The sequence below is a fragment of the Notamacropus eugenii genome, chromosome 3 (genome assembly GCF_028372415.1).
Source record: "Notamacropus eugenii isolate mMacEug1 chromosome 3, mMacEug1.pri_v2, whole genome shotgun sequence".
Taxonomy (NCBI): Eukaryota; Metazoa; Chordata; class Mammalia; order Diprotodontia; family Macropodidae; genus Notamacropus; species Notamacropus eugenii.
In genome coordinates, this window is record NC_092874.1 from 110,528,296 (window position 1) to 110,549,535 (window position 21,240).

Genomic DNA, 21,240 nt, shown 5'->3' on the forward strand with positions numbered 1-21,240 from the left:
TTGCTTTTGCTTGGTCTGAGATCATGATTGTTACCCTTGCCTTTTTTGGGTTCAGCTGAAGCATATTGGATTCTGCTTCAGCCCTTTGTTTTAACTCTATGTGTGTCTCTCTGTTTCAAGTACATCCCTTGTAAGCAATGTATTGTTGCATTCTAGTTTTTAATCCATTCTGCTGCTTCTCTTTTATGGGTGAACTTATATCATTAACATTCACAGTTGTGATTACTAGCTGTATTTTCCTCCATCCCATTTTCTCCTGCTTCTTTTTTTCTCTGTTTTTATCCTGTACCTTCTCAAAAAATCTATTTACTTCTCAACACTGTCTCTTAATCCATACTCCTTTTTATCATCTTCACTCCTCCTCCCCCACTTTTTGGTATCCTCTTCCCTCTTCTATTTCCAAATCAATAAGTTACATTTCTATAAACAACGAATTATGTATATATGCGTTCTTCCTTCTTTGAACCAATTCCAATGAAAGTGAAATTCAAGCATTGCCTGCCCCCCCCACCATGTTCCCCTCTATTGTAAAAGTTCTTTTGCACATACCTCTTTTATGTGTGAAAATTTTCCCCATTCTACTTTTTCCTTCTTCCTTCTCCCAGTGTATTTCTTTTTCTCACCTCTTCATCTTTTTGGAGATCATTACAATAAAATTGACCCATATCTATGTCCTCTGTCTATGTACACTCTTTTAAACTGCCCTAATAATGAAAAAGTTCTAAGGAGTTACATATATCATCTTCCCATATGGGAATTTAAATAGTTTAACTTTATTGAAACCTTCATGATTGCTTTTTAATGTTTACCTTTTCATGCTTCTCTTGAGTCTTATGCTTGAATGTCAAATTTTCTATTCCCATGGTCTTTTTTTTTTTATTATCAAGAAGGCTTGAAAGAACTTGATTTCATTAAATATGCATTTTTTCCCCTGAAAGATTATATTCAGTTTTGCTGGGTGCATTATTTTTGGTTGTAATCCTAGCTCCTTTGCCTCCTAGAATATCATATTCTAAGCCCTTTGCTTCTTTTATGTGGAAGCTATTAAATCTTGTGTGATCCTGATTGTGGTTCTACAATGTTTGAATTATTTCTTTCTGGTTGCTTGAAGCATTTGCTCTTTGAGCTGGTAGCTCTTGAATTTGGTTATACTATTCCTGAGAGTTTTCATTTTGAGATATCTATTAGGAGGTGATTGGTAGATTCTTTGAATTTTTATTTTACCCTCTAGATTTAAGATATTGGGGCACTTTTCCTTGATAATTTCTTTTTTTAATATCTAATTTATTTATTTTTCAGTTCTTAATATTCACTTCCATGAGAATTTGAATTCAAAATTGTCTCTCCATCTCTCCTCACCCCCCACTCCAGGACAACATGCACCCCATCCACCCCTTCCTCCAGTCTGTCCTCCCTTCTATTACCCACCTTTCTTCCATCCCCCTTTTCCTCTATTTTCCTGTAGGGCAAAATAGATTTCTATACTACATTGCCTGTATAGCTTAATTTCCAGTTGCACACTAAAACAATTTTTAACATTCATTCTTAAAATTTTGAGTTCCATATTCTCTCATTCCCTCCCCACCCACCCTCTTTGAGAAAACATGCAATTTCGTAAAGGTCATACATGTGTAACAATACAAAGCACTTCCATAACAGTTATGGTGTAAAAGATTAACCACATTTCCCTTTGTCCTATCCTGCCCTTCATTTATTCCATTCTCTCCTTTGACTTGCCCTCCCACAACAATGTTTGCTTCTGATTATCCCTTTCCCCAATTTGCTGTCCCTTCTATTATCTTCCCTCTCTTATCCCCTGCCCCTTGCCTTCCTGCAGGGTAAAATAGATTTCCATATCAAATTGAGTGTGTGTTATTCCCTCCTTAAGCCAAATCCCATGAGAGCAAGGTTCCCCTCTTCCCTTCCATCATGGAAACTCTTTTCTTCCCTCTTGTATGTGAGATGATTTGCTCCATTCTACCTCTCCCTTTCTCTTACTCCTAGTACATTCCATTCAATAGTAAATTTTATTGTTTTTAGGTATTCTCCCTTCATATTCAGCTCACCCTGTGCCCTCTCACCCTGTGCCCTCTATGTGTGTGTGTGTGTGTGTGTGTGTGTGTGTGTATGTATATATGTATATATATATATATATATATATATATATATATATGTATATATATATATATATAATACACATACATCCTTGGAATATACATACCTACACATATATAATACACACACACACATACACACACACAGATATTCATTCCCTCTAACTATCCTAATACTGAAAAAGGTCTCATGAGTTACAAATAACATCTTTACATGTAGGAATGTAAACAGTTCAACTTTAATGAGTTCCTTAAGTCTTCTCTTTCCTGTTTACCTTTTCATCTTTCTCTTGATTCTTGTATTTGAAAGTCAAATTTTCTATTCAGCTCTGGTCTTCTCAACAATCAACAGTCCTCTATTTCACTGGGATTCCATTTTTTTCCTCTGAAGTAGTATACTCAGTTTTGCTGGGCAGGTGATTCTTGGTTTTAATCCCATCTCCTTTAACCTCTGCAATATCATGTTCCAAGTCCTTCGATCCCTTAGTGTACAAGCTGCTAAATATTGTGTTATCCTGATTGTATTTTCACAGTACTTGAATTGTTTCTTTCTGGCTATATGTAATATTTTCTCCTTGACCTTGGAACTCAGGAATTTGGCTACAATATTTCTAGGAGTTTTCCTTTTGGGATCTTTTTCAGGAGGGGATTGGTGGATTCTTTCAATATTTATTTTACCCTCTGGTTCTAGTATACGATAACTTTGGAAGATGTCTAGGCTCTTTTTTTGATCATGGTTTTCAGGTAGACCAATAATTTTAAAATTATCTTTCCTGGACCTATTTTCCAGATCAGTTGTTTTTCCAATGAGATATTTCACATTATCTTCTATTTTTTCATTCTTTTGGTTTTGTTTTATAATTTCTTGGTTTCTCATAAAGTCATTAGATTCCATCTGCTCCATTCTAATTTTTAAAGAACTATTGTCTTCAGTGAGCTTTTGAACCTCCTTTTCCATTTGGTCAATTCTGGTTTTTAAAGCATTCTTCTCATTAGCTTTTTGGACCACTTGTGCCATTTGGGTTAGTTTATTTTTTTAATTTTTTTAATGTACTTTGTTTTATTGTGCTTTGCAGATAATAATGTGTTTTGGTTTTTTTTAAAAAAATTGAAGGTTTGTGTCAATCCTCAGTTGAGAACGTCTATTAGAGTAATTTTTCTTTCTTTTTCTTAAAATATTTATTTACTTTTATTTTTCAACATTTATTTCTACAAGATTTTGAGTTCCAATTTTCCTCCCCATCTCTCCCCTCCCCCACCCCAAGACATCATTCATTCTGATTACCCCTTCCCCCAATCTGCCCTGCCTTCTATCGCACCATTCCCATCCTTTATCCCCATCTTCTTTCTTTTCTTGTAGGACAAGATAGATTTCTATATCTCATTACTTATATTTCTTATTTTCTAGTTGCACACAAAAACATTTCTCAACATTCATTCCTAAATCTTTGAGTTCTAACTTCTCTCTGTCCCTCCTCTCACATCCCCACTGTGAAGGCAAGCAATTCAATATAGGCTATACATGTATAGTTATGCAAAAGACTTTCATAATAGTCATGTTGTGAAAGACTAACTGTATTTCCCTCCATCCTATCCTGTCCCCCATTTATTCTATTCTCTCTTTTGTCCTTGTCCCTCCCCAAAAGTGTTTACTTCTAATTACTCCCTCCTCTCATTTGCCCTCCCTTCTATTTTTCCACCCCACCCACAGCCCACTTAACCCCTTTTCCTCCACTTTCCTGTAGTGTAAGATAGATTTTCATACCAAATGGAGTGTGCTTGTTATTCCCTCCTTAAGACAAATGTGACAAGAGTAAGTTTCACTTTTTCCTTCTCACCACCCCCCTTTCCCCCTCCATTGAAAAAGCTTTTTTCTTGCCTCTTTTATGAGAGATAATTTGCCTCATTCCATTTTTCCCTTTCTCTTCCCAATATATTCCTCTCTCACCCCGTAATTTTATTTTTTTAGATATCATCCCTTCCTATTCAAGAGTTACAAATATTATCTTTCCATGTAGGAATTTAAACAGTTCAACTTTAGTAAGTCCCTTATGATTTCTCTTTTCTGTTTACCTTTTCATGCTTCTCTTGATTCTTGCGTTTGAAAGTCAAATTTTCTCTTCAGTTCTGGTCTTTTCATCAAGAATGCTTGAAAGTCCTCTATTCCATTGAATGATCATTTTTCCCCCTAAAGTATTATGCTCAGTTTTGCTGCTCAGGTGATTCTTGGTTTTAATCCTAGTTCCTTTGACTTCTGGAATACTATATCCCAAGCCCTTTGATCCCTTTGTAGAAGCTGCTGGAGATTGTGTTATCCTGATTGTATTTCCACAATACTCAAATTGTTTCTTTTTGGCTATTTGTAATATTTTCTCCTTGATCTGGAAACTCTGAATTCTGGCTACAATATTCCTAGGAGTTTTTCTTTTTGGATCTCTTTCAGGAGGTGATTGGTGGATTCTTTAAATATTTATTTTACCCTCTGGTTCTAGAATATGAGGGCAGTTTTCCTTGATAATTTCATGAAAGATGATGTCTAGGCTCTTTTTTTCATCATGGCTTTCAAGTAGCCTCATGATTTTTAACTTGTCTCTCCTGGATATATTTTCCATGTTAGTTGTTTTTCCAATGAGATATTTCACATTGTCTTCAATTTTTTCATTCTTTTGGTTTTGTTTTGTAATTTCTTGGTTTCTCATAAAGTCATTAGCTTCCATCTGCTCCATTCTAATTTTTAAAGAACTATTCTCTTCAGTGAGCTTTTGAAGCTTCTTTTCCATTTGGATAATTCTGCTTTTTAAAGCATTCTTCTCCTCATTGGCTTTTTGGACTTCTGTTGCATTTGGGTTAGTCTATTTTTAAAGGTATTATTTTCTTCAGCATTTTTTTGGGGTCTCCTTTAGCAAGTTGTTGACTTGCTTTTCATGATTTTTTTGCATTGCTCTCATTTCTCTTCACAATTTTTCCTCCACCTTTCTTACTTGATTTTCAAAATTCTTTTTGAGCTCTTCCATGACCTGAGATCATTTTATATTTTTTGGAGAGGTTTTGGATGTAGAAGGCGTGTCTTTTACATCTTCCTCTGGTAGTATGCTTTGTTCTTCCTCATCTGAAAGGATGGAAGAAAATATCTTTTTACCAAGAAAGTAACCTTCTATAGTCTTATTTTTTCCCCTTTTCGGGTATTTTCCCAATCAGTTACTTGCTTTTTGAGTCTTTTGTCAAGTAGAGAGTATAGTCTCAGGACTTGTAAGTTCTCAGTTCCTTCAAGATAACACAATCAAAGGAGAGGTGTATACTCCTATACTGTCCTGCACTTTGGTCTGTGAACAACCACAAGTACTCCTTTGTGCCCAGGATCTGTGAATAGGATTTCCTCTCCACAGCTACCACCAGCTCCATCATGACAGCATTCCTCCTCACCCTAGGACTGTCCCTCAGAAGTGAGAAGCAGATCAGCTGCCCAATTCCACTGGGTCTTTAGGCTAAGTTCTCCAAAAGTGGCTGCTGATGCTGCCCTGGGACTGGGGCCACACTGTACTCCACTTTCACCCAGGTGAAAGAGTTTTCTTACTGACCTTTGAAGCTGTCTTTGGTGTTTGTGGGTTGAGAAATCTGGGAAATGCAGCTGCTATCCATGATTCTGCACCTGGAAACCTGCTTCAGTTCTGTCCATGCCATACAGCATAGCCAAGACTGGGCTGGCCTCCACTCTGAACCCAATTCAATAGACTTTTCCTATTGGCCTTCCAGGCTGTCTTGGGCTGGAAATCTCATTCACTTTGTTGTTTTATGGCTCTTGCTGCTCTAGAATGTGTTTAGAGTCATTTTTTACAGATATTTTATGTGAGAGCTAGACCAGGTCCATCCTTCTACTCTGCCATCTTGACTCTGCCATCTTGGCTCCATCCCCCTCCTTGATAATTTCTTGAAATGTTATGTTTAGGCCCTTTCTTTGATCATAGTTTTCCAATAATTCTTAAATTATCTCTCCTTGAACTACCTTCCAGGGAACTTGTTTTTCCAATGAGCAACTTCACATTTCTTCTCTCCCCCCGCCGATCTTTTAAGTTTGTTTTATTGTTTCTTGATGTCTCATGGAGTTATTAGCTTCCACTTGCCCAATTCTAACTTTTAGGGAATTATTTTCTTCAGTGAGCTTATGTACCTAATTTTCCATTTGGTCAATTCTGTTTTTTAAAATGTTTTTTTCTTCAGTATTTTTTTATCTTCCTTTTAACAAGTTGTTAATTCTCTTTTCATAATTTTCTTACATCACTTTTATTTATTTTTCCTCTGCTACTCTTGTCTCTTTCTTTAACTCTTTCAGAAATTGTTGGTCTTGGGTCCAATAGCATTTTTCTTTGAGGCTTTCTTTATAACTTTCCATATTATTGTCATCTAAGTTTGTTTTGGTTTTCTCTGCCACTGTAGTAAATTTTTTGTGGTCAGTTTTCTTTTTTTGTTGTCTCCTAATTTTTCTAGCCTATTTCTTGACTTTGAACTTTATGTTAAAGTTGGGCTTTACTGATCTGGGGGTGAGGATGCTGTGTTCCAAGCTTCAGGTTTTTTTCATGCTGTTGTTTTCAGAGCTAGTTCTGAGGGTTTGAAAGTTTGAAAGAAATATGGACCAAGAAGGTAGAGGGCAATAGCCTTGACCTCTTTAATTAGTTTTTGTTCTTGCTCAATTTCATTTATACATCAATTGAGAATCTTCTCCGTGATTGGCCCCACTTACCTTTGAATTTTTTTTAACGGAACCCCCAAAATTAATTTGGAAGGGCACAAAATTCTTATTAAAGCTTAAGTTAGAGTTTCAAGGAATTTCTAAACTTAAGTCAAAATAATTGTTTTGGATAAGAGGCATAGGTTCTTAAAAGAATAGACTTCATGTTACAATAGGATACTTTGGTCTGGCTTAAACAAGTCTATTTCACGACCCTAAAGACCTAAGTTGTAGGAGATGCTGGCAGAGAAAAGAATGGAGACTATGAGTCCAGTAGAGAAGAAATAACCCACATACAGTTGCATAAAAACACCAGAATATCTCAATAACCCTCTAATGTGGGAGATGTGAGTTTCCCTGTTTTCTTGTGTGTATGTATGCATGCAAGTGCCTTAGCCTGTGCATCTTCACATATGTTCCTTGCCTAGAAGTGTTCCCTATGGCCATGGCCTTCCATGCAGATTTCCTGGGTATGTGTGCCCTTCCCCAATGGTACTATCTTACCTTGTAGGAGAATACATCCCATAAATCTATGGGAGCAACTTTTGTTAAATTTTGTTAAATTATTTAATTAATGCCTTTTTGCTTGAAAATGTATATTCTCACCATTTAAAAACTGGAACCATATGTAACTGAACCCTGATCCCTGATCCAGGGAATGCCAAAATGTGATTTTTAGGGAGATAAGATACAAGGAATTTTTCCTCTTCCTAATGCTCATGAAAATTGATTGTAGTAGGGACTGATGATCAGGGCTTTTCCTATAGCTAGCTACTTTAGTAGCTTTCAGCTATCACCCTTCAGTGTTTTCCTTGTGTTTTTCTTCAGAATCCTACATTACTAGGTTTTCTGTTCCTGCTTCCTTTAAATCTCCAGAGAAGATGGCAGTCTTTCTTTCTCACAGTACATACTCTACTCCCATCCCATGTGCAGCAATTTGTATCTCACCTTGAAAACACAGTTGCTTCAGGGACCTCCAGACAAAATCCGTTCCCTTGGAACTCATGAGCATGGGATCTCTGTCCCCAGTAGCATATTGACTCGGTGGCTTTTCATAGTTTGATATCCTGTCTTCCCTGGCACCTATTTAAGTACCTTTTCATGAGTCTAGACTCCAGAGATTTAGGAGAGCACAAAAATCTCTTCCCAATTATTTCTCAGTTAATGTTTCTGTGACAACTGGGTGGGGGTTATTTAGATTATGTGGGGCTATTTCCTGAAACATTTTTGGGATGAAGTAAGAACTACTGTATACATTCTCTTGGTTACTGGGGAGAGAAAAAAATTGTGTTGCTGTTGGGTCATTTTAGTTGTTTCCAATTCTTTGTGACCCTATTTTGGGGTTTTCTTGACAGAGATACTAGAGTGGTTTTTCATTTCTTTCTCCAGCTCATATTACAGATGGAGAAACTGAGGTAAACATTATTAAGTGACTTGCCCAGAGTCACAGAGCTAGCAAGTGTCTGAGAGCAGATTTGAACTTAGGAAGAGGGTTCTTTCTGATTCCAAGCCCAGTGCTCTTTCCATTGTACCAACTATAATAATTTTTCTTTAGTAATGAGAAAGAGAGAGGATGTCCTCTATCTCTGAATCATATCTCCTGAAAAGTAGACCTAGACTCCCTTGACACTATTTGGTGACAAACAACAGCCCTCCTTGTCCTGTTCCCACTATCAAACCCCATGCTAAGAACAAAACGAACTCGAAATTCCTCCTTCTTTCCTCAGAAATCTTGTTTCTGGGAAGTAAAGCTTGTATGTGTCCTAAATCATTATAGACTGAGTAGCAGTTCCAACTATTAATTGTTCAGGAGACAAAGAGAAGCTCTGGTGGGGAGGTGATCTTCTCTGTTTCCTATGGATGACATCACTGCTTTTTTCCTATAGATGACTTCTGGATGCGTTTCCTATGACAGATATTTTTGAGGACACTGATACTATTCCTATGGCCTTCTAACATTTCCCCTAGACTTTTCAAGTAGAAGATATTGTGTAGTCATTAATAAGGAAATCATCCTTAGCAGAAAGCTCTAGAAACTTTCATTATAAACAAGTGCTCCTCACTTCATGAGGTTTTAAAAATTAAATTAGATCTTTCTTGAAAGCTCTTGACAGTAAAAATCCAGAAAGTTCTCTCAAAAAGATTAAGGATAGTTTTGTGTCCATGATTCCTTTGCAGTATTTGGGGGAATTACTGTTTTAGGAATTAGGAAGTTACTTTAAAGCACAGATCATTAGATAAGTGTAATTTTTGAAAAACCTATTACATATATTTCCTTGCTCTATCCCCTCTAGAAGTGCTAAATAACGGTAACTCATAGTGCAGTCTTTGGTGATGGTGGTAGACAGGGGAAAAGAGGAGGAGCTAGTTAATGTTTCTTGACCTGTTGAAAAATGGTGATGAAGAGAAAGACAGTGATACTTTGTGGAGAATGACACATCAGCTCAATGGGGAAATGACATTTTGGTTATGTCCATTAATAGAAAAAATGATTAATACATTGTATGTGGGGTGGGGGCCAATAAGATTGGCCAAAGTAATTTGTAGATTTTTTTTTCAGTTGATGGCATGAGGAAGATTGGTAGATGTTTATATGATCACCAAGGGCCATTTTCTGGTGAGAAAGGTTGGGATTCAATGAATGTTTCTGAATTGGCTTCTGTCTAAAGATGACCCTTAGATACTTTTTGGGTATGTGACTTGTCTGATTTTCACATGTCAGTCGCAAGTGAATTTCAGGAGAAAGAATACAGAAATTAGTGCTGAAAGGGCTATTAAGCAGATGTTGATAACGTCTCCTTTCTTTGGGTTTCTTACAGCTCACATCAGAAAGAGTGGTACTATCTCCTCCCCTTCTAGAAGTAGAGTTGGGTAATTGGAATAACTCAGATAGGTGGTGCATTGGATAGAGCACTGGGCCTGTAGTCAGGATACCCTAAGTTCAAATCTGATCTCATATCTTCTTAGACTCTGAGTAAATCACTTAATCCTGTTTGCCTTAGTTTCCTCATCTGTAAAATGAGCTGGAGAAGGAAATGGCAACCTTGGACATGACTGAAATGAGTGAACAACAACAGCTCAGCTGACCTTGGGGCAAAAACAGCAGGGCATGGAGGAAACTTTGCTCTTTATCTTTGATTAAGGAATTTTAAGGGAAAGGTATTTTAAATTATTGGTTAAGATCCATGTTAAAGAAAATATTCATGGAATTTGGTGAATTCTTCTACTTATTCTGGAACCCAGAATATTTTGACACACTAAGATCTTAGCTGTAAGGGCCTTAGATGTTTCCTGCTTCACACCTGTCCCTAATTTAATATTTCTTTTTCATTGTGTCAGGAAAAAAGAGGAAGATTTGCAGACCTACTCGATGCCAAATACTTACGGACAACTTTGCAGATCTGGGTCATATGGTAAAAATGTTAAAAAAAAAACTAATTTTGTGTTGATGTTTTTGTTTTGCAAGCCTTCAGAAGGAATCCACTGAAAAGAAGTCTCTGTTAGATGGTACTGGAATCACAAGATCATATAGATAGAAAGTGGCAGACAAGATTCAAGTTTGGGGCCTGAGGGCTGAGATTCAGACCCAGGGATAAGCTCGTAGCACCTGATGATTGGAAGTCATTTTCTCTTTGTGGAGGCCTCATGAAATTCCCCTTAGGCTGGGCTCACTCTAGAGCCCTTTCCTCAGTATGTCTAGCTTGTTTTTGGCTTCTAGTACAAACAGTTGTTTTGGGGACACTGCTAGGATGCCCATGAGAAGCACAAGTCTTCTAGACCTTTTGAAGTTCACAAGGTTTTATTCTGGTCAAGTGGGTGGGGGGAGGAGATGGAGGTCTTTTTCCCCTCATACCCTCTAAGGGATTCCCTCTTATGAACTTATTTGGAACTGTTTTCTCTAAACTGACCAGATATTAGAATGTGGGTTCCAAATTGGTTTGTTATTTTATGCAGGGTCTCCACGGAAGAAGTTAGGTCATACAGTGGATAGAGGGAAGGACCTGGAATCAGAAAGACCTGAATTCAAATTTAGCCTCAGATCCTTACTAGCTGTGTGACTCTGGACAAGTCACTTACCCCTGTTTGCCTCAGTTTCCTCATCTGTAAAATGAGCTGCAGAAGGAAATGGCAAACTACTCTAGTACCTTTGCCAAGAAGAGTTGAACAGACTGAACAACAACAGGGCGCCCAGGGTGTGACTGAGATTCTCCCCCTAAACCCAGCACACTTCTTGTGCAGCACTACTCCATTTCATCCAATGGTTTTCAATCCTCCAAGATGTCTGAAGATTTATGCCTAGTCTGATGACTTTGTGACTTAATAGAGATATTCTCATCTGGTTAAAGAAGGTATTTTTGGTGGTGTGTTTGATTTGATTTAATCCATCCTTATGCTTTTCTTGGGTTTCAGCTCCCTAGTAAGAATAGGACCAAAGGATGAAGTATAGGGAAGTATGTTTCAGCTCCACATAAAGAAATCTCAGAGCAGTCTCAAAGGGGAATGGACAGCCTTGGCCAGGGACATAGTGAATTTCTTGGCAGTGGAGGCTGAGCTGGGAGTGTTGTAGAAGGTCTTCATGATTTGAGTGGAAGTTGAACTGGATTAGTTGTGAGGTACCTTCAAACTCTGTTTGGGATTTTATGATTGCCCAAGAACACACTCATCAAGAAGTGAACAAGAAGAGGTCATAGCGTATGCTGGATATAGGGCGTGTGATTATCATCTAAAATTGAATAAGCCACGGCTGATTGAAAACTCACCATGGTGACTATTTCTAATAGCTACCCATGTTACTACAGGGCTCCTGATGATTGACCCCAAGTTAGGACTAACAGTGATCCCAAACAAGGGAACTTGGCAATTACCCTAGCCCCATTATTTCAGGAGAATGACTTCATGAATAGGTGTGGTCTGGCATGGAACCTTTCCAGCATTGTTGATGTGCTTTTTCAGGAGCCAGGCTTACTTATTTAGGCTGCTCCTTCCTTAGCCTACAGGTCAAATCTGATAAGGCGAATTCTATTAAAATAGAAATGTCACCACAGTACATTCTCTATTATCTAATATGGCTAGTTCTAGTTAAGTAAATACTATTTTTTAGTTTTATATGTATACATGTACATATATCACATATGTGTGATAACACATATCATAGAACCATGATTCTAATTCAACAAACATGTATTATTAATTGCCTATTATACCCAATGTACTTTTGTTGTTGTTCAGCCATATCTGACTCTTTATAACCCTATTTGGGGTTTTCTTGGCAGGGATACTGGATTGGTTTACCATTTCCTTCTCCAGGTTATTTTAGAGATGAGGAAAGTGAGGCAAACAGGATTAAGTGACTTGCCCAGAGTCACACAGCTAGTAAGTATCTGAGACCAGATGTGAACTCAGGAATATTCTCCACTCCAGGCCCAGCAGTCTGTCCACTATGCCACCTAGTTGCCTAAAATGTACTCTCATCTTAAATTCTTCTATAACTTCATAGAAGGGCTTTACTTATAGTATAGGATCATTGGATCATGGATAGAGATTTTGAAGGGAATGTAGAGGTCATCTAATAAAAACCCATTGTTTTATGGATGAGGAAACTCATTCTTTGATATGCCCAAAGTCACACAGGTGACCATGATTCAAACCTAAGTCATCTGACTCCAAATCCAGAATTCTTCCTGCTACATCATACCATGTCCCTCAAATGTCAGTTACAGGTTCCAGTTTTGAACTGGAACTCCTAAAAAATTATTTTCTTTATTTTTAAAAATCAGTGCGTTTGTTCTTACATTTGTGTCCAAATGTACAATTCCTGTATGCTAAGCAATCATGTCATTGTATAATACTCCTGGTATTTGGTGAGAGAACTCTGGATTTGATTTTTTTTTTAATGTGAAACATTGACTAAAATGTATTCTACAAAGTGATAAAGATATTCTTCCCTAATGACCTTGGGTAAATCACTTTATTTCTTTAGGCTTTAGTTTCTTCATCTGTAAAATAAAGAGGTATCTTTTCCTCAGTTGCTGCTGAGGAAAAATAAACATTTCTTGCTCTGCGACATAGAAAATGGTGTCAGGGACGGCAGGAGGCTCACATGGAGAAATATTGCCCTCTTGTGGCCTTTTCAGCACTTTGGACAGTGACTATATTTAGCTGTGTTCTATTTTAGGTACAGTTTTCTCAACTATTGACACAAATTGAAGAAAATCTCTGAGTAATAGAGGATTATTTTGGGTAGGGTGACAGACAACAGAGAACTTACTTTATGATACATTGTTTCTAAACCCTGGATGAGTAATTTTGCCTATCTCTTTCAGATGTAATTGGTTATTCATAGTAACTTAATTCAATAAATGTTCTTTTCTTGTTCTTATCCTTGAATATGAGTAGGTTTCAATGTATGATCCACCAAAAGCTATATAAGAGAAGCATGTAAAGGGTGTCATCAGAGGGGGGTGTATGACCTGGAAAAAAGGGAGTCTGAACATGGGGCAAGCAAGCAACTTGGCCCCATAAGACAGCATAATGGCCAGTAAAGCTTTCCCATTGAGAAGAATGACTGGAATTGGTCAGTCAGCTGGCATTTATTAAGCTCCTACAATGTGTCGGACACTGCTAAGCATTGGGGAGACAAAGAAAGGCAAAAACAGTCCCTGCTTTCATGGAGCTCATATTGAATTGAGAAGATGGCATGCAAACAATTATGTACAAATGTGTGTGTGTGTGTGTGTGTGTGTGTGTATGTGTGTGTGTGTGTGTGTGATACTCTGAAGCTGATCTGAAGGAAGACACTAGCATTAAGGAGGGTTGAGAAGGGCTTATTATAGAAGGTGGAATCTTATCTGGAAATTGAAAGGAGTCATGGAAGCCAAGAGGCAGAGATCCGTAGAGAGAGATTTCCAGGCCTAGGGGACAGGTGGAAAGGCATCAAATTGGAGATGGAATGTCACGTGTGAAGAAAAGCATAGAGGCCAGTGTCACCAGATCTCAGAATATGTGGAGGAGAACAAGATGTAAGAAGACTGGGAAGGTGTTATATAAAATAATTGGGCCAGGATGTCACCAAAGAGAGGATTTTATATTTGATCCTGAAGGTGATAGGGAGCTACTGGAATTTATGGAGTGTGTGTGTGTGTGTGTGTGTGTGTGTGTGTGTGTGCGTGTGTGTGCAAGCCAGACAGACACATGGGTCAGACTTGATTTTGATTTAGGAAGATCACTTTGCTAGCTAGGGAGATACTAGAGTAGTAGACAGAGAGATCGACCAAAGTGCTATTGTAGTAGTCTAGGCATGAAGCCTATGTGAGAGTGATGGCAATGTCAGAGAAGAGATGGGGGCATATAAAAGATATGGAATGAACAGGATTTGGGAAGTAAGAGAGAGTGAGAAATCCAGGATGAAAACTAGGTTGTGACAACTAGGTAGCTAGGAAAATAGTACAGTTATTCCTTCCATATCTTGACTTTTCCTGTTGTGGTTTTGGTATATCAAGGGTCGGCATAAGAAATTAAATGGGAATTTGGGGAGAGTTTTGAGGAAGCTGCAGGAGACATACAAAGACCGGAAGATGACACACAAAAAGTTTAGAAACTCAGAAGTGCATAAAATATATGTAAAATATTGTGTAACATCAACACCCCATAAAGAAAAAAAAAATTTGGACTTCTTCTCTGGTAGGAAGGGAGGGCCAAAATTTTCCAGATTGGGAGGTAACATGCTCTTAGCCCCCCTCAATGTGGAAGGGATGATTTTAACATGGAAATTAGAAAAAGGGGAGGATTTGTGGGGAAGGATTTTGAATGGATGTTTTGAACATATTGAGTTTAAGAGATGTCTGTTAGAGGTGTCTTAAATAGACAGTTGGATGTGTAGGACTAGAGGTTGGGGAGAAGTTAGGGCTGAATATATATTACATTTGAAATGATGATGGAATTCATGGGAGCTGATGAGATGACCCATAGACCTGAGGTCCAGACAGTAGAAAGTGACTTGCTCAAAGTCATATAGCTAATAAGCAGCAGAACTAGAATTTGAATCCAGGTTATTTGACTCAGAATTGAAACTAGGAGCCTTGACTTAGGGTAGAGGTATCAAACATGCTATCCCCAATGACTCACAGAGCACCCAGATTAAAATATAAGTGGGAACTATTTAATAAAATGAATAAAAATACAATAAAACATTGATAATATAAATATATGATTTTCTAAGTCATTATGCAAACTGTAGGGATTCTTATGTATGGTTGATTTGTTTTGATTTGAGTTTGACAGTACTGATCTCGAGTATCGAAATTCAGAGAGAGAAAAAAAATTAAACACATGTACTTCAGAGACAAGCTAGTTAGCAAGAATAGTTATTTAAAATAGTAACCTGTCAGTCTGCAGTGCACTATTAATAACACCCATCTGGGAATTCTTATAATGGATTCACTCTTTCAACTGCATTTGTTTTAATTACTTCTTGTATTGTTTTCACATCACAGGTTACAAAGTTGATTCAAAGGTGGGTTTCATGGTACAGTTATCCCTTCCATATCATGGGGATTAGGGGCACAGTGCCCTGCAACTGGGAAAATCAACATAAAAATGTTTGGCCCTTGCCTTTTGTACCTGAGATGAAGTCTGAATTACTGTGGTATTAAAAGATAAAATATGTTAATAGTCTAACAATACTATACATATATTTTATGCATTTCTGAGTTTCTAAACCTTTTGTGTGTCATCTGCTGGCCTTTATCATCTTCAGCTTCTGCAAAAATCCCCCCAAATTTCCATTTTATTTCTCATACTGACCTGTAATATACTGAAACTGTGATGGGGTAAGTCGAGATATGAAAGGGATAACTATTTTCAGTGGGTGTAAAAATGACTAATTAAGGTTCTTCTTTGACTCTGAATTTAATTCTTTTCCCATTATAATAATGATCTTATATTAAGATTATATTAGTTAATATTTATAAATTATTATAATTTTATAATAAATTATTATAAATGAAATGAAATAATAAATAAAATATTTATTGAAATATAAATATGAAATATAAATAAAAATAACAAATAATTATGAAATAAATAATTAATAATATAAGATTATATTAATTAATCTTCCTTTGATACTTAATTGATGAAAATAGGGAATTCCTACATGCCCCCACCTCTGATATAGACAGGCACAAGTTTTTCATGTGGCTAATTCATTTCCCTCTAAAAAATGTATTATTACCCCCATCCTAGCCTTAGAGGGGAAGGAAGTTTCCAAATCTTGACGCTTGTCCTCATTCCCTGCGTTTTCAGGCTTGGGATCTCTTTTGCGTACTACGGGGTCATCCTGGCCAGTGCCGAGTTACTGGAGCGAGACTTGGTTTGTGGCTCCCAAGCTGAGACCCAGATGGTGCTGAGCGAGGAGTCGGAGGAAAGCAAGAGCCCTTGTCATTGTCACCTGTTTGCTCCCTCGGACTACAAGACCATGATCATCAGCACGCTGGGAGAGATCGCCTGTAAGGAGTCTCAGCTGTGTCTAACGCGCGTATGTGGCGGAGCAGCCTTTAAGGTTCTTAAAACAAGGCGAGAACTTGAGTGGTAGCGAATCTCCTGCCCAACAGAGCTGACCCCATCATCCTCTTGGGGATGGTCAGACTTTCCCAATTCAGGACAGTAGGAAGACAGCAATGGCAGTTTAACAAAATCTCAATTTTAAAGAAATATAAACATCCTTTGATGTTGGCCAGTTGAGGCAGTTAGGTGGCACCCTACTTAGGGCTTGTAATCAAGTCAACTTGAGTTTGAATTCGTTCTCCCATCCTGGGTAAGCACCTATTGTTGTGAGGATGTATGGAAAGTGCTTTGCACTCTTACAGGCATTTAGTGGTCATCATCCTCATGCTCATTCAAGAACCCATAGATGGGTTCGTGACAGCTTTGCCCACAGAACACAAGCTCTGCTAAGTCTCATCCAGCTGAAAAAGCTTTGGAACATGGACCTGACATCTGTGCTTAATCTATGATCATAGATGTGCAGTAGAGAAGAGACCTCAGAAGCCACCTAGAACAGCCCCCTGAAGAGACTGAGGCTATGAGTCATTAAGTTAATTGGTCCAAGGTCACACAGGTAGTAAGTATATGAGGTGGAATTTGAAACTGGGTCTCCTGACTCCATAGCTACCACTCTATTGTGCTATGCTTCTCATCAGGTAATGAATTTGAAAAAAAATGTCAAAAATTTTAAATTTAATTTAAATTTAAAAAAATTTAATTTAATTAAAAACTAACTTTCACTAACTTGCATTTGTGAACGGAGTTTTCCACACCAATGACATCAAGAAGCTTTTAAACTACTATCTGTTGTAAATGAAAGCTGCTTTTTTTCAGTACTTTGAAAGAGAAATGTGTTCTTTGGTGTAGGCCCTCTTCCCTCTGCTGATCCAGGTCATAGCTCGTCCATGCCTTAGATGAGAAGATGGTCTCTGTGAGCTGAAGTAGCCTCCATAATCGTCATTATTATTCTGATGTCATGTGAATGTCTCCAGATTCAGCTAGGTTGATTATAGGATGATGGACACATAGCCATGACATGGTTAGTTGGTCATTGGAGGCAATGTAATACAGTGGAAAAAACACTGATTGGAGCCAGAGGACATGAGTTCAAATGCTGACTTTGATGCATACCTATTTGACTTTGAGAAAAAATCACCTCCCTGGGTTTAGTTTTCTCATTTATAAAATGAAGGGGATGAACTAAGTGATCTCTGAGGTCCAGCACTGGATCTATGTATAATCTTCTCTAATTTGGAAGGCAGGACCTACCAAAGACTGTACTTTAACCTTGGAAAACCCAATGTCACCTTCATGCTCTGATGAAGCATTAGGCTGAGACTTTATTAGAGTAACTAAAGATAAATTGAAGGAATTAAATGGAAATGAGAGTTTCCACCAGTAGAATTTTAAGTGCTATTGAGGTAAAAGTATTGCTGGTAGACAGCTCAATGTAATGGATGCTGGGCCAAGTTGGAAGATGTTGATTTGAATTCCACCTCCAAAACACACTGTGTGACTGTGATCAAGTCACCTTCTTTAAAATGAGAGGATCGGACTCAGTGATATCTAAGCTCCCTTAAAACTCTAAATCTATGTTCATATGATCTTTGTTGGCCATTATTTGATCCACAAGTTAAAGGTACAGTGAAGGAATCACTTGGGATAGAGGAGAAACAAGTGAACCTAGGTTGGACTTTGATAGACTGAAATTTCAAAAAAGGGAATTTATTTCCAACTGTTTATCAAGGACTATCCTAAATACTTCCTAAACTATTTTTTGGGGGGTGAACTATCACCATCATATATTAGCAAAGTCTAAATTCAAAAGCTTTTCATGTTCTTCTGTTAAATGAGGAATTCAGCAAAGATTCTAGACTTGGGAGATTCAGCTTGGAAGGCAGACTGTTATGGATAGCTCTCTTCTCTCTTTCCCCTTCCCCTTGCTTTCTCTCTCCCTCTCTTTGTGCTCATGGGCTCTCTCTCTTCCCCCCCACTTCCTTCTTCTCTCTCTCCCTCTCTCATATCCCTCCCCTCTCTCCTTCCTCTACCTTTTCTCTTCCAATTTCTCCCTCCCTCTGTCCTTTCTCCCCTTTCCTCTTCCTCTCTTCCTCCACCCTTCCTTCCTTCCTTTCTCCTTCTTCTCCCTTTTTCTCTCTCTTTCTCTCTCTTCCCCTTTTCTTCCCCCCTTTTCCTTCCTTTTCTGCTCTCTCTCTCCCTCTCTCCTCTTTCCCACTCTCCCTCTATCCATCACACACGTACCTAAAATAGAGCTTCAGGACATTCTTCAGCTGCTAGTAATCAGTGAAGTACACAATGTGGTAGCTGGCCCCTGGGTGTTTGTGATAGAGTATATTGAGAGCAGAATTTGAGTGGGTGGAAGATAGAGCATGTGTCAAAGCAAGAGAAAGTGATAAGTTAGCTAATGTGAGTGCCTACAAATAGTAGGACTGTGATTCAGTGTGTTGTCAATGTTCTGTGATGCCTTTGTGTCCGTGTGTGTGTTGGGGGAAGGGGTAGGAGAGAAGGTTTTGGGTCACGGATGATCTGAGGCAAGAATGGTTCAGTGACTTGCCTAAGGTAACAGTGACAGGCAGAATCTGAACAAAGGTCCACCAGAGCCAATGCTCTTTCCACTACACTACTACATTGCTTCTTCTTGAGCAATTTGAAGGTACATTTGGGGGCTGCCTCTTCTTGGGGGTGATTGAGAATTAAGGGAATGTATAGGGCAAGTCACTTGACCCCTGTTTGCACAGGAGGCAGCTAGGTGGCTCAGTGGATAAAAAGCTAGCCCTACAGTCAGGAAGACCTGAGTTCAAATCCAGTCTCAGACTCTTAATATGTGACCCTGGGCAAGTCACTTAACCTCTCTTTGCCTTAATTTACTAGAGAAGAAATGGCAAACCACTCTAGTATATCTGCCAAGGAAACCCCAAATGAGATTATGAAAAGTCAGACAGGACTAAAACAGCCTGTCTGTATGTGGGTAGCTCTCTGTTGATGAAGCAGTTGTATTTCTCTGTCCCTTTGTGTTTATGACTGCACATGTGAATCTTCCAGCATGCATGAGGTCATTTGGCATCCTTCCCTCTCAGTGTCTCCGTGTTCTGCTCCACTTCTCCGGAGATCACTGGCCCTGCTTCTTATCTTTCCTCCTTTTCTTTGCCACTTCCACTTCCTTCCCTCATCCCCCAGCTCCTGGTGATCCCTTCCTCTCTAGCCTGTAACTTTCTCCTTTCCTCCCCAATTCCTGCCAGAACTGATTTGTAACATCCAAGGGTGATCAGGAAACAGTGGTTTGGGACAATTCTCTGAGCCAGGGAAATGTCAGCTCAAGACTTTCTGAAACTATGGGAATTTAGTGCCTCAAATAAGGATGACTAGGAGAGATGAATATTTGTATATTTTGTTTTTATTGGGGAGAGAAAATGCGGATTGGTGATCAAAATCATTATAAGAAGTTTTTGGTATGGAAACTTTATGCTTTGGTTTTTTTCTTTTATTTTCAATCAACAAGTTAATAATAATGGGATTTTTGTATGCTACAAGGTTTGCAAAGATATTTTATAAAGTTTATTTTATTTTATCTCACTTAGGAACAACAATCCTGAGAGGTAGGTGCTATTTTTACTCACATTTTCCAAATGAGAAAATGGAGTCAGACAGAGGTTAAGTGACACATCTAGTATCATATAACTTATAAATGCCTGAGGTAAAATTTGAATTCAAGTCTTCCTGAGTCTAGGTCTAGTGTTCTATCCACTGGGTAGTCTAGAAGCCTCACATAGGGTAAAAAAAAATATTAAGAGATTACTTGGCAATATGTGCTAGGGGAATTAGCAAAATAAAAGAAAGTAATCCCTACTCTCAAGGAGTTTGCGTGCTTCTAGCTTCCTCCACGAGGCGATGATCAGTGCAGCTGCAATTGAGATTTAAGAGGCTCCTTCCTGGGGCATGAAGAGATGAGGTGATGTGTCCTTAACCAGAAGCGGTCCTGCTGACTCCAAGGTGGGCCCTTCAATTACCAGGCTGCTCAGGGGAGAACCAATAGAGATTTAACTTTCTGACTGAAGGTGATCCTGTCCCCTCACAGGAGGGGTGACTTAAACTAAGCCATTTGGACTATGACTTAATATTTATTATCTATGCAGTAGACTTCCACCTGTGTCTCACAGAAACAAAGGGCTTCCGGCAGAACCAAGGAAGCGACATTCATTGAATCAAGTTGCTTCCATCTTGAAATGACGAGAAATGGTTCATGTCAATGTTGCAATGTGCTAACTGCTCTCTAAGATGCCAAGGACTGGTGGTGTTTCTTCTCTTTTAGTAAATCCCTTGAATATTCTTGGCATCAATTTCCTGGGAAGACGGATCAGCCTTTCCATCACCATGGGATGTACAGCTTTGTTCTTTCTGCTACTCAATATTTGCACTTCCAGGTATCTTCCTTTGGGGTGTTTGGAGCAGTAGACTGTTCATTGTTGTTCAAATCTGTGATGGTTATTAGTGTTAGGGAGCACCCCTGGAGGAAATGCTGTCTATTCATGCAGATTAGCAACTGTTTGGGGATACGAAGAAAGAAAAAAGAAATCCAGTCCCCATATTCAAGGTGCTCGTATTCTAATGGAAGAAACAACATGAAAAAAAATTGTTCAGAAAAGACATATGGAGAGGGAGAGAGGGAGAGGGAGAGGGAGAGGGAGAGGGAGAGGGAGAGGGAGAGGGAGAGGGAGAGGGAGAGGGAGAGGAGAGAGAGAGAGAGAGAGAGAGAGAGAGAGAGAGAGAGAGAGAGAGAGAGAGAATTATTGGAGGTCATTTCTAAAGGTACTTTTTTAGGATGGAGGGGAAGGAAAATGG

The 21,240-nt window shown here is 38.5% G+C and overlaps 1 protein-coding gene across 2 annotated transcripts in view; it reads left to right on the forward strand.

Annotated features, from left to right (window-relative positions):
- SVOPL (SVOP like) overlaps positions 1–21,240 on the forward strand; it is a 69,875-nt gene that overhangs the window by 26,830 nt on the left and 21,805 nt on the right. For both annotated transcript variants that reach the window (XM_072652609.1, XM_072652608.1), the window contains 3 exons: positions 10,180–10,253; positions 16,144–16,346; positions 20,711–20,822. In XM_072652609.1, the coding sequence (XP_072508710.1) occupies positions 10,180–10,253; positions 16,144–16,346; positions 20,711–20,822 (389 nt within the window). The remainder of the gene's footprint in view (positions 1–10,179; positions 10,254–16,143; positions 16,347–20,710; positions 20,823–21,240) is intronic.